The sequence below is a fragment of the Rhinopithecus bieti genome, unplaced genomic scaffold (assembly GCF_001698545.2).
Source record: "Rhinopithecus bieti isolate Rb0 unplaced genomic scaffold, ASM169854v2 scaffold_14229, whole genome shotgun sequence".
In the NCBI taxonomy this organism is placed as follows: domain Eukaryota; kingdom Metazoa; phylum Chordata; class Mammalia; order Primates; family Cercopithecidae; genus Rhinopithecus; species Rhinopithecus bieti.
In genome coordinates, this window is record NW_016807978.1 from 1,213,930 (window position 1) to 1,226,225 (window position 12,296).

At 37.9% G+C, this 12,296-nt stretch overlaps 1 protein-coding gene across 9 annotated transcripts in view; it reads right to left on the reverse strand.

The window, feature by feature from the left end:
* The window catches only part of CARF (calcium responsive transcription factor), a 90,767-nt gene that overhangs the window by 30,627 nt on the left and 47,844 nt on the right, over positions 1 to 12,296 (reverse strand). For all 9 annotated transcript variants that reach the window (XM_017884388.1, XM_017884389.1, XM_017884390.1 and 6 more), the window contains 2 exons: positions 2,493 to 2,613; positions 985 to 1,114 (listed from right to left, as the gene is read on the reverse strand). In XM_017884388.1, coding sequence (XP_017739877.1) covers positions 985 to 1,114; positions 2,493 to 2,613 — 251 coding nt within the window. The remainder of the gene's footprint in view (positions 1 to 984; positions 1,115 to 2,492; positions 2,614 to 12,296) is intronic.

Consider the following 12,296-nt stretch of genomic DNA (forward strand, 5'->3'; position numbering starts at 1 on the left):
GGATGGTCTCGATCTCCTGACCTCGTGATCCGCCCGTCTCGGCCTCCCAAAGTGCTGGGATTACAGGCTTGAGCCACCGCGCCCGGCCTATGTTTTTGTTTTCAAGACAGTCTCGCTCTGTCACCCAGGCTGGAGTACAGTGGCGCAATCTCAGCTCACTGCAAGCTCCACCTCCCAGGTTAACGCCATTCTCCTGCCTCAGCCTCCCAAGTAGCTGGGACTAAAGGTGCCTGCCACCAAGCCCGGTTAATTTTTTTTTTGTTTTGTATTTTTAGTAGAGACAGGGTTTCACTGTGTTAGCCAGGATGGTCTCGATCTCCTGACCTCGTGATCTGCCCACCTTGGCCTCCCAATGTGCTGGGATTACAGGCATGAGCCACCACACCTGGTCTTTTTTTTTTTTTTTTTAATGGAGTCTCGCTCTGTTGCCCAGGCTGGAGTGCAGTGGTATAATCTCAGCTCACTGCAACCTCCGCCTCCCGGGTTCAAGCAGTTCTCTGCCTCAGCCTCCCAAGTAGCTGGAATTACAGACGCCCACCACCACACCCAGCTAATTTTTGTATTTTTAGTAGAGACGGGGTTTCACCATCTTGGCCAGGCTGGTCTTGAACTCCTGATCTCGTGATTTACCTGCCTTGTCTTCCCAAAGTTTTGGGATTACAGGCGTGAACCACAGTGCCTAGCCATGAATGTTTCTTTATTCTAAAAAGTCTGTTAGTGTCAGACTAAATAAACTAATACAATTTTCATACTGTTTCAAAAGATAACAGATGTCACTGAGGAAAAGTAGCACTTTTGACATTTATAGCTTCCAAAGTAGCCTCCTTATGACCCAGATGCCTTAAAATAACTAAAGACATATTCAATGATAGTTCCTTCTATTTTCTGATTTTCTCCATAGTCAGCCAGCTTTAAATGTGTAATCTGTAAAAAAGATTTCCATGGTGATGTTAAAAGATGAGCTTCTCTTTCTCATGGACTCACCTGGTCACTGACTTTTTGGGCAATGTGAAGGATGTCTGAGGATGAAGAATGTAATTGCTGGTATTGTCTGCTAGAGTATCCACCCTTACAGTTGATAAGTTTCTGTCACTGGGTTTCTCTTCAGGGACATCTTAACAACAAAAACAAGAACAAAGTAACATCAATATCTTGAATAAGACCATAAGAATATACCTAACTAAAACTTATGTATTTGTAATAGGTAAAGAAAATTTATGCTTTATTGAGAATAAATGAATAATGCTTTATTGAGAATTTCTCTGATACCTGTTTACTTTAAATTATAATACTGACTACTGTAATTTTATAATTAAGTTTTAGAATTTATATTGAACAGCCAGTATATAAAAGTAGTAGAAATAATTGTATCTTAAGAGTTCTACAATATACAGGAAAATGTAAAACTAATTTTGTTTATATACTGTGCTCATACTCATAATGTTTTCTGCAATCTTTGTTCTCTTCATGTCCTAATGACTATTAACAAAGAATGATAACATTAAGGTGAAAATATCTGCCCTAAACCATTAGCTATGAAGAAGCAACAAAACAGTATAGCTATGAGGTTAGAAAAGAGATTCAAATTGAGGGAAAAGGGAGGAAAGCAAAAAAAAAAAAAAAAAAAAAAAAAACTAATAGGCATATTATCAAACAGGTAAAGACAGACTATATAAGGAGAAATAGGGAGCATGATTCTCTTTTCTGAATCTGAAGGGGCCACGGAAAGAGGAAAAGAGCAAGAGGATAAAAAGGATAGTATTAAAAAAAAAAGTAATGAGTCACATGGCTAATAAAAATATTGATAAAGATATAAATGGCCAGCCACGGTGGCTTACATGTGTAATCCCAGCACTTTGGGAGGCGGAGGCGGGTGGATCACCCAAGGTCAGGAGTTCGAGACCAGTCTGGCCAATATGGTGAAGCCCTGGCTCTACTAAAAATATAAAAATTAGCCAGGCGTGGTTGCAGGCATCTGTAATCCCTGCTACTCAGGAGGCTGAGGCAGAAGAATTGCTTGAACCTGAGAGTCGGAGGTTGCAGTGAGCCGAGATCATGCCACTACTGTACTCCAGCCTAGGGGATAGGGTGAGACTTTGCCTCCAAAAAAAAAAAAAAAGAAAAGAAAGATATAAATAAAAACTTCTGAAGCTATTAGCATTATATTCTTGCTATTGTTGCGGTTATTATTACTGTTATAATTAAGAAGAATTTATTTTATGCTCACTGGTCATTTGGGAGGAAGCAGGAGTCAACTGGCTTCATAGAATTCTTAAATCAAATAGCTAATCTAGACAGGAGTTGAAAAATGAACTTTGAATTTATTTGGGTGAAGAGCTGTTTTCCAATTATTTAAATCAAAATCTTTTACCTAAGGAGATCAATTTTAGCACTGACTTTCATAAGATGATTTTTCTAAAATATTTATGTTTTTAAAACACTCTCAAATCCCCTATATATCACCCTGAGGACTATATCCCATTGTTACTCACCCCGAGGACTATTCACATCCACAAGCTGCCCCTGAGGTATAATCACTTGTGCCATTGCTGTCTGGGTAGATGGAATTACACGAAGTACCTGTCCATTTTCTGTAGGGCTGGCAACAATCATCTTGGAAGCATTAAAAAAAAAAAAAAAAATCAAATGCATATGCCTAGACTGATTTAACAAAAATTATTAATTAAATAAATTATTAAACACATACCTAGCTCTATGGTAGATTCTATGATTTCCCCCATTTTATAGATGAAAACATTGAGGCACATAAACATTTTTTTCCAAGGTCTCACAACTTATAAGTGGTGAAGTCAGGATTAAAAACAGGCAGTTTGACCCTAATCCTAGGGTCTTAATCACCAACGGTCTTAATCATTACACATGGATGAAGTCTAATTACTTGGTAATCTGAACAAGTCTGTCTGGACGTAATACATTTACCTTTTGCCGCTTACTGTATTATTCACACATGTTTGACCTATTTGTGTGGCAATCATTTGTCTTATATTTAAAGTCATTTTCCTTAGTTTAAAAATGGTAACTTGTTGGTCGGGAGTGGTGGCTCATGCCTGTAATCCTAGCACTTTGGGAGGGAGGCCGAGGCAGGCAGATCACGAGGTCAGGAGTTCGAGACCAGCCTGATCAACGTGGTGAAACCCCATCTAGACTAAAAATACAAAAATTAGCAGGGCGTGGTGGCACGCACCTGTAATCCCAGGTACTCAGGAGGCTGAGGCAGGAGAACCGCTTGAATCTGGGAGGCAGAGGTTGCAGTGAGCCGAGATTGCACCACTGTACTCCAGCCTGGGTGACAGAGCGAGACTGTCTCCAAAAAAAAGAAAAAAAGGTAACTTGATAAATGTCTACTTAAATAGGATTTATTTTTGCATCTCAGCATTTATATATAGCCTCTATGATTCATAAAGAACTATACTATGAAGTGCCTCAAAAGTTTGAAAACACAGGGAAAATAGTATATTTACTGTATTTTTTTTCAGTTTAACAACTGAACCTACTCTATCAAATTTAGAGAATATCAACTAAAAAGGCATATGAAGTTGAAAAAAAACTTTTAGACCTATAATTTGAAAGTATAGCTAATACAGTATTTGAAATTAAGTCTATCTGATGCTTCCAGACTTTTCTGGAAGTCTTGAAGCATCAGACTTCCATCAGCACCACATAAATTTTATCACTTAACATACTACTCTCCTGTTAACACGGTTTTACTGTTTTATCCAAAGTCTGCTGTCCTCTTTAATGCAGGTAACAATCCTTAATCATTCCAACCCACTTTCCCAGACTCCTCTTTTGCTAGGTAAAACATGAAAATATTGCTGATGCTTGATAGGGACTGCATTCCAACTTCTAAGAGAATTACTTGAGGCCAGACACAGTGGCTCATGCCTGTAATCCCAGCACTTTGGGAGGTCAAGGCGAGAGGATCGCTTGAACCCCTTGGGCTACCTTTCTCTACAAAAAATTTTTAAAATTAGCTGAGTGTGATGGCATGTATCTGTAGTACCAGCTACTCTGGGGGCTCAGGTTGGAGGATCACTTGAGGCTGGGAGGTCGAGGCTGCAGTTAGCCATGATCATGCTACTGTTCTCCAGCCTGGGTGACAGAGCAAAACCTTGCTTTGAAAAAAAAGGGCCATTTGAAAAAATGCAAATATAAATTTGAAAAAAATTTTTTTAAATTTAATGTTGGGGGAAAAAACTTCAACAAACTAGAATGCTTTAAATATTAATATAATCATAAATAGTTCCCAGAAATTAAGAATGGGAATTGTTTCCTTCCTTCCCCAGTGTTTAACAAGTTTCTTGAGATAAAAATATCCTGCCATAACTCTTACCACTTTAGCATGAAACAGCAACTGCAAACTCTGATGATAACTGTTTACACATGCTCAGTGCATACGAAGTGGCAGCACTTTGGATGTATTACCTCATTTAATCCTCATCATGTGTATATCAAGTATATACATTTTATAAATGAGGAAACTGTCACACAGAGGTTACAAAACTCATACAAGGTTACACAGAGCTATTTAGTGGTAGGCTATAATTGAAACTCAAGCAATCTGACTCCTTTAAACTACCACTCTGTACTAGCTCCCAATATTTGACAATGCTATTTAATCTAAAAAAAGACAAAACCAAAACAATATAAAAAACCCTGCTGGACATTAAAAGGCAACAGTAATAATACTGTTTTAAATTCTTTACCCCTTATAATGAGATTAAATATCTGTGAAAAAAATATGTATATATATATTTTCTAATTTTAGGATTGGGGTATGAAAATATTTTATTCATTCTTAGAAAATGAGTGCTGTGGTTATTTTTAAATCAAAATTAAACACATAAAAGTTTTTATAAGTTATTCAATCATATACAAGTTTCATAATTAAGACTGATCTGTGGAATATCCTCTTAATTTTGAGACTATGTTTCCCAAGCATAGTACAGTCTCATTTATTTTCTTGCTTCTTAGCTTAGCCCCCCGGTACCTAAAAAAAATTTTCAATTCATATAATCTGACAAAGAAAATGTTAATATTACTTTTCTTATTTAAAGAAAACCCAGCTAATTACCTTCAATCTTTGCTATGAAAGCAAACATGGTTTTGAAGAGTCATGTGCTACAACACATTCTATTTCAGGCAGACCATGAAAATTATCAGAAAACTTTAGCTGAGTGGTCTTTTACCTACTGGGCCCTTTGTGTACAATATTTCTAATACATTCAAAAGACCAATTCAACTTCACTCCAAAACATCTTCATCCATTGCAGATTCACCCACTATAGAATCTTTACTAATAACTTCTATGTAGAAAGTCATAAGGGGCCAGGCGTAGTGGCTCACGCCTGTAATCCCAGCACTTTGGGAGGCTGAGGCGGATGGATCACCTGGGGTCAGGAGTTTGAGACTAGCCTGGCCAACATGGTGAAACCCCGTCTCTACTAAAAATACTAAAATTAGCCGGGCGTGGTGGTAGGCACCTGCAATCCCAGCTACTCCGGAGGCTGAGGCAGGAGAATCGCTTGAACCCAGGAGGTAGGGGTTGCAGGGAGCTGAGATCGCATGCCACTGCACTCCAGCCTGGACAACAGAGCGAGACTTCGTCTCAAAAAATAAATAAATAAATAAATGAATGAATAATAAAAAGTCATATTGAAAAAAAAGGAAGGTATATTTCTTTAAAAAGCTCCATTTGGCTGATGGCAGTGGCATGTCCCTGTAGTTCTAGCTACTCTGGAGGCTAGATCAAGCCACTGCACTTAAGCCTAGGTGACAGAGTGAGACATATCTCTTTTTTTTTTGAGATGGAGTCTTGCTCTGTTGCCCAGGCTGGACTGCATGGAGTGCAGTGGCATGACCTCGGCTCACCACAACCTCCACCTCCCGGGTTCAAGCGATTCTCCTGCCTCAGCCTCCTGAGTAGCTGGGATTACAGGCTTGCACAACCACACCTGGCTAATTTTTGTATTTTTAGTAGAGACAGGGTTTCACTATGTTGGCCAGTCTGGTCTCGGACTCCTGACCTTGTGATCCGCTCACCTCGGCCTCCCAAAGTGCTGGGATTACAAGCGTGAGCCATTGTGCTTGGCTGAGACATATCTCTTAAAAAATAGATTATTTAATTAAAATAAATTAAGAAAAACAAAATGCTTAGCTAACAAACCCACAGCCAACATCACAGTAAATGGGCAAAAGCTGGAGGCATTCTCCTTGAAAACCAGCACAAGAAAAGGATGCCCTCTCTCACCACTCCTATTCAACATAGTATTGGAAGTCCTGGCCAAAGCAATCAGGCAAGAGAAAGAAATACAGAACATCCAGATAGGAAGAGAGAAAGTCAGATTACCCTTGTTTGCAGACGACATGATCCTACATTTAGAAAACCCCATATTCTCAGTCTGAAAGCTCCTCCAGAGATAAACAACTTCAGCAAAGTTTCAGTATACAAAATCAATGTTCAAAAATCACTAGCATTCCAATTACCAACAACAACCAAGACAAGGGCAAAATTAGGAAGGCAATCCCATTCACAATTGCCAGAAAAAGAATAAAATAACCTAGGATTACAGGAAGGTGAAAGATCTCTACAATAAGAATTACAAAAGACTGCTCAAATAATCAGAGAAGATACAAACAAATGGAAAAAAAAAATCCATGCTCATGGACAGAAAGAATCAGTATCATTAAAATGGCCACACTGTGCAAAGCAATTCACAGATTCAATGCTATTCCTATCAAACCGCCAATGGCATTCTTCACAGAACTAGAAAAAAACTATTTTAAAATTCATATGGAACCAAAAAAAAAAAAAAGCCCAAATAGCCAAGGCTATCCTAAGCAAAAAGGACAAAGCTGGAGGCATTATGTTACCTGACTTCAAACTATACAACTAGGCTACAGTAACCAAAACAGCATGGTACTGGTATGAAAACAGACACATAGACCAATGAAATAGAAGAGAGAGCCCAGAAACAATGTTGCCCACCTGCAACCATTTGATCTTCAACAAAGCTGACAAAAGCAAGCATTAGGGAAACAACTCACTGTTAAGTAAATGGTACCAGGATTATGGGTTAGCCACATGCAGACGACAGAAGTTGGACCCTTTCCTCACACCATATACAAAAAAAACCAACCAAACAAACAAAAGAAAAACTCAAGATGGACTAAAGATTTAAATATAAAATCCAAAACTATAAAAACCTGGAAGACAGCCTAGGCAATACCATCCCGGACAAGGGAATGGGCAAAGATTTCATTACAAAGACACTAAAAGCAATTGCAACAAAAGCAAAAATTGGCAAATGGGATCTAAATAAACTTAAGAGCTTCTATACAGCAAAAGAAACTATCAACAGAGTAAACAAACAAATTGAAGAATGGGAGAAAAATATTTGCAAACTATGCATCTGACAAAGGTCTATTATCCAGCATCTAAATGGAACTTAAAACAAATTTACAAGAGAAAAACAACCCCATTGAAAAGTGGACAAAGGACAAGAACAGACACTTTTTTTTTTTTTTTAAGTTCTGGGATACAAGTGCTGAACGTGCACGTTTGTTACATAGGTATACATGTGCCATGGTGGTTTGCTGCCCCAATCAACTCATCATCTAGGTTTTAAGCCCTGCATGCATTAGGTATTTGTCCTACTGCTCTCCCTCCTCTTTTCCTCCACCCCCTCACAGGCCCTGGTGTGTGATGTTCTCCTCCCTGTGTCCATGTGTTCTCATTGTTCAAATCCCACTTATGAGTGAGAACATTAGGTGTTTGGTTTTCTGTTCCTGTGTTAGTTTGCTGAGGATGATGGTTTCCAACTTCATCCATGTCCCTGCAAAAGGACATGAACTCATTCTATTTTATGGCTGCATAGTATTCCATGGTATATATGTGCCACATTTTCTTCATCCAGTCTATCATTGATGGGCATCTGGGTTGGTTCCAAGTCTTTGCTATTGTAAATAGTGCTACAATAAATGTATGTGTGCATATGTCTTTATAGCAGAATGATTTATAATCCTTTGGGTATACACCCAGTCATGAGATTGCTGGGTCAAATGGTATTTCTGGTTCTAGATCCTTGAGGAATCATCACACTGCCTTCCACAATGGTCGAATTAATTTACACTACCACCAACAGTGTAAAAGCGTTCCTATTTCTCCACAGCTGTGCCAGCATCGTTTCCTAATAATTGCCATTCTAACTGGAGTGTGATGGTATCTCACTGTGGTTTTGATTTGCATTTCTCTAATGACCAATGATGATCAACTTTTTTTCTTATGTTTGTTGGCCACATAAATGTCTTCTTTGGAAAGGTGTCTTTTCATATCCTTTGCCCAATTTTTAATGGATTTTCTTATAAATTTGTTTAACTTTCTTGTAGATTCTGGATATTAGAACTTTGTCAGATAGATAGCATGCAAAATGTTCTCCCATTCTGTAGGTTGCCTGTTCACTCTGATGATAGTTTCTTTTGCTGTGCAGAAGCTCTCTAGCTTAATTAGATCTCATTTGTCAATTTTGGCTTTTGTTGCAATTGCTTTTGGTGTTTTAGTCATGAAGTCTTTGCCCATGTCTATGTCCTGAATGGCACTGCCCAGGTTTTCTTCTAGGGTTTTTATAGTTTCAGGTTTTACGTTTAAGTCTTTGATCCACCTTGAGTTAATTTTTGTATAAGGTGTAAGGAAGGGGTCCAGTTTCTGTTTTCTGCATACGGCTAGCCAGTTTTCCCAGCACTATTTATTAAATAGGGAATCGTTTCCCCATTGCTTGTTTTTGTCACGTTTGTCGAAGATCAGATGGTTGTAGATGTATGGTGTTATTNCAACTTTTTTTCTTATGTTTGTTGGCCACATAAATGTCTTCTTTGGAAAGGTGTCTTTTCATATCCTTTGCCCAATTTTAATGGATTTTCTTATAAATTTGTTTAACTTTCTTGTAGATTCTGGATATTAGAACTTTGTCAGATAGATAGCATGCAAAATGTTCTCCCATTCTGTAGGTTGCCTGTTCACTCTGATGATAGTTTCTTTTGCTGTGCAGAAGCTCTCTAGCTTAATTAGATCTCATTTGTCAATTTTGGCTTTTGTTGCAATTGCTTTTGGTGTTTTAGTCATGAAGTCTTTGCCCATGTCTATGTCCTGAATGGCACTGCCCAGGTTTTCTTCTAGGGTTTTATAGTTTCAGGTTTTACGTTTAAGTCTTTGATCCACCTTGAGTTAATTTTGTATAAGGTGTAAGGAAGGGGTCCAGTTTCTGTTTTCTGCATACGGCTAGCCAGTTTTCCCAGCACTATTTATTAAATAGGGAATCGTTTCCCCATTGCTTGTTTTTGTCACGTTTGTCGAAGATCAGATGGTTGTAGATGTATGGTGTTATTTCTGAGGCCTCTGTTCTGTTCCATTGGTCTATATCTCTGTTTTGGTACCAGTACCATGCTGTTTTGGTTACTGCAGCCTTGTAGTATAGTTTGAAGTCAGGAAACGTGATGCCTCCAGCTTTATTCTTTTTGCTTAGGATTGTCTTGGCTATAGGGGCTTTTTTTTGGTTCCATATGAAATTTAAAGTAGTTCTGTCTAGTTTGAACATAAACTTTTCAAAAAGAAGACATACATGCAGTCAACAAGCATATGAAGAAAAGCTCAATATCACTAATCATTAGAAAAATGCAAATCAAAACCACAATGAGATACAATCTCACACCAGTTAGAATGGCTATTATTAAAAAGTCAAAAGATAACAGATGCTAGTGGAGCAAAGAGAACACTTATACACTGCTGGTGGGAGTGTAAATTTGTTCAACCATTGTAGAAAGCAGTATGGTGATTCCTCAAAGAGATAAAAACAGAACGACCATTCAACCCAGCAATCCTATTATTGGGTATATACCCAGAAGAATATAAATCATTCTTCCATAAACACACATGCATGTGAATGTTCATTAATGCCCTATTCACAATAGCAAACAAATGGCATCAACCTAAATGCCCATCATTGACAGATCAGATAAAGAAAATGTGGTACATATACACCACAGAATACTATGCAGCCATAAAAAAGAATAAGATCATGTCTTTCGTGGGAACACAGGTGGAGCTGGAGGCTACTTCCTTAGCAAACTATCACTGAAACAAAAAACCAAATACTGCATATTCTCACTTACAAGTGGGGGCTAAATGATGAAAACTTATGAACACAAAGAAGGGAACAACAGACAATGGGGTCTACTTCAGAGTGGAGGGTGGGAGGGAGAGGAGCTGAAAAAATAACTATTGGGTACTAGGCCTAATGCATGGGTGGATGAAATAACCTGTACAATCTGAGTTTACCTCCATAACAAACCTTCGCATGTACCCTTGAACCTGAAGTAAAAAAAAAAAAACTAAAAAACCAAAACCAAAAACAAAAAAACACCAAATAGCTCCATTTGGTAGGAGATGTTGATAAAGGGGGATACTGTACCATGTGCAGGTACAGCAAGTGTATATATATATGAAAATCTGTGTACCCTCTGCTCACTTTGGTCATGAACCTAAAATTGCTCTAAAAAATACAGTCCACTGAAACAAACCCAAAAGTTCCATTAAGTTTCCAGGAATATTCTCTCTCTGATCTTCAGTTCTTTGAAGAAAATTCTTTCTTATAATCTGTTTCTCACATTTTTTTTTCCATGCTTCATACCATGTTTCCTATTCCATGGTTTCAAATAACCTTCTGTGTCATCTCCTACCTAAACAATGTAAAACCACCTTTGTACTTACTTTGTATAGAAAGTTTAATCCAATTACAAAGAGTGTTAATTAACTTTTTTTTGAACTCAAATAAACAACTTTGCTCGGAAAGGTACCCTAGGTAAAATGACAACCCTTTGACACATTCAAACTCCTTGATCTTCCTGTTGGAAGAAAAAAAAAAAAACTTTCTAAATGTTCTGATAGAAACTAGAATAAATGTCAAATAAAGGGGAAACTACAGAAGTACTTCATTCTGGACATGAAAAATTAAAATGTAGTTGGTTAATATTTAAATTATTTGTTGAATATTAACCTTTGCTGGTGATGCAGTATGGCTCTGGTCTAAGTCCCAGAAAGCCCGAACATAAACAAGAAGGATTCCCCTGCACATAGTCACCTCTCAACCAATTATTCTTACCCCTAGAATTTACATAACTCAATTTGGCTGGATCATAAAGGAGTAAAATGGCATAGATTAACTCTAGAATGCTCTAGATTATGAACAGAAACAAGGGTTAATTCTAGGTAAAATTTTTACCTGTGGTGTAATTTATAATTAAAGTTGTTACGCTTTTAAAATAATTTTATTATGAAAGTAATAAATACTCATTGTAGAAAATTTGGAAAATTCAAGTATGCAAGAGACACATTATCCTTCATAGTATTACTTATGTTAAGTATATTCTAAATAACCAGAGAGCAACTTAGAGGTTTTTCTTAGTAATTTTCCATATGTCAGTCAAAACAATCTTTCACCTCTTTGGCTCAAACTATGAACTTGGTCAAAAATACTTTTAGCCAACAGTTTGAAAAGTATTTAGCCATCCTCATCTTTTTATCTTTATGCATTCTGACTCACGTGGCACACATTTACCCACAAAGATTAGCAAGGATATGTCTAATTCCCCATATACTAGTGGTACCTCCATTGCATTACCTCCATTACTTTCTATTTCTTCAAGAAAACATACCAGAAAGTGGCTTGGAGGTCAGTGAGATGTTGATAAATCAAAAACTGGAGTTTAGGCTGGACACGGTGGCTCACGCTTGTAATCCCAGCACTTTAGGAGGCTGAGGTGGGTGGATAACGAGGTCAGGAGTTCAAGACAAGCCGGGCCAACGTGGTGAAACCCCGTCTCTACTAAAATTACAAAAACTAGCCGGGTGTGATGGCAGGCACCTGTAATCCCAGTTACTCAGGAGGATGAGGCAAGAGAACTGCTTGAAACCAGGAGGAGGAGGTTGCAGTGAGCCGAGATCATGCCACTGCACTCCAGCCTCGGTGACAGAGCAAGATTCCGTCTTGGAAAAAAAACAAACAAACTGGAGTTTAGTCTAATATGTGTGTGTGTGTGTGTGTGTGTGTGTGTGTGTGTGTGTGTGTGTGTGTGTGCGTTCCATTAAATGTAAGTTCCACGTCAACTCTGGCACTTCAGAACTAGTTACAGATTATGTTATATTTCCAATTGATCTCAAAACACAAGTGTGCCCAAACACAGAGACTGGTAAGTACTCTTTTTTTTTTTTTTTTTTTTTT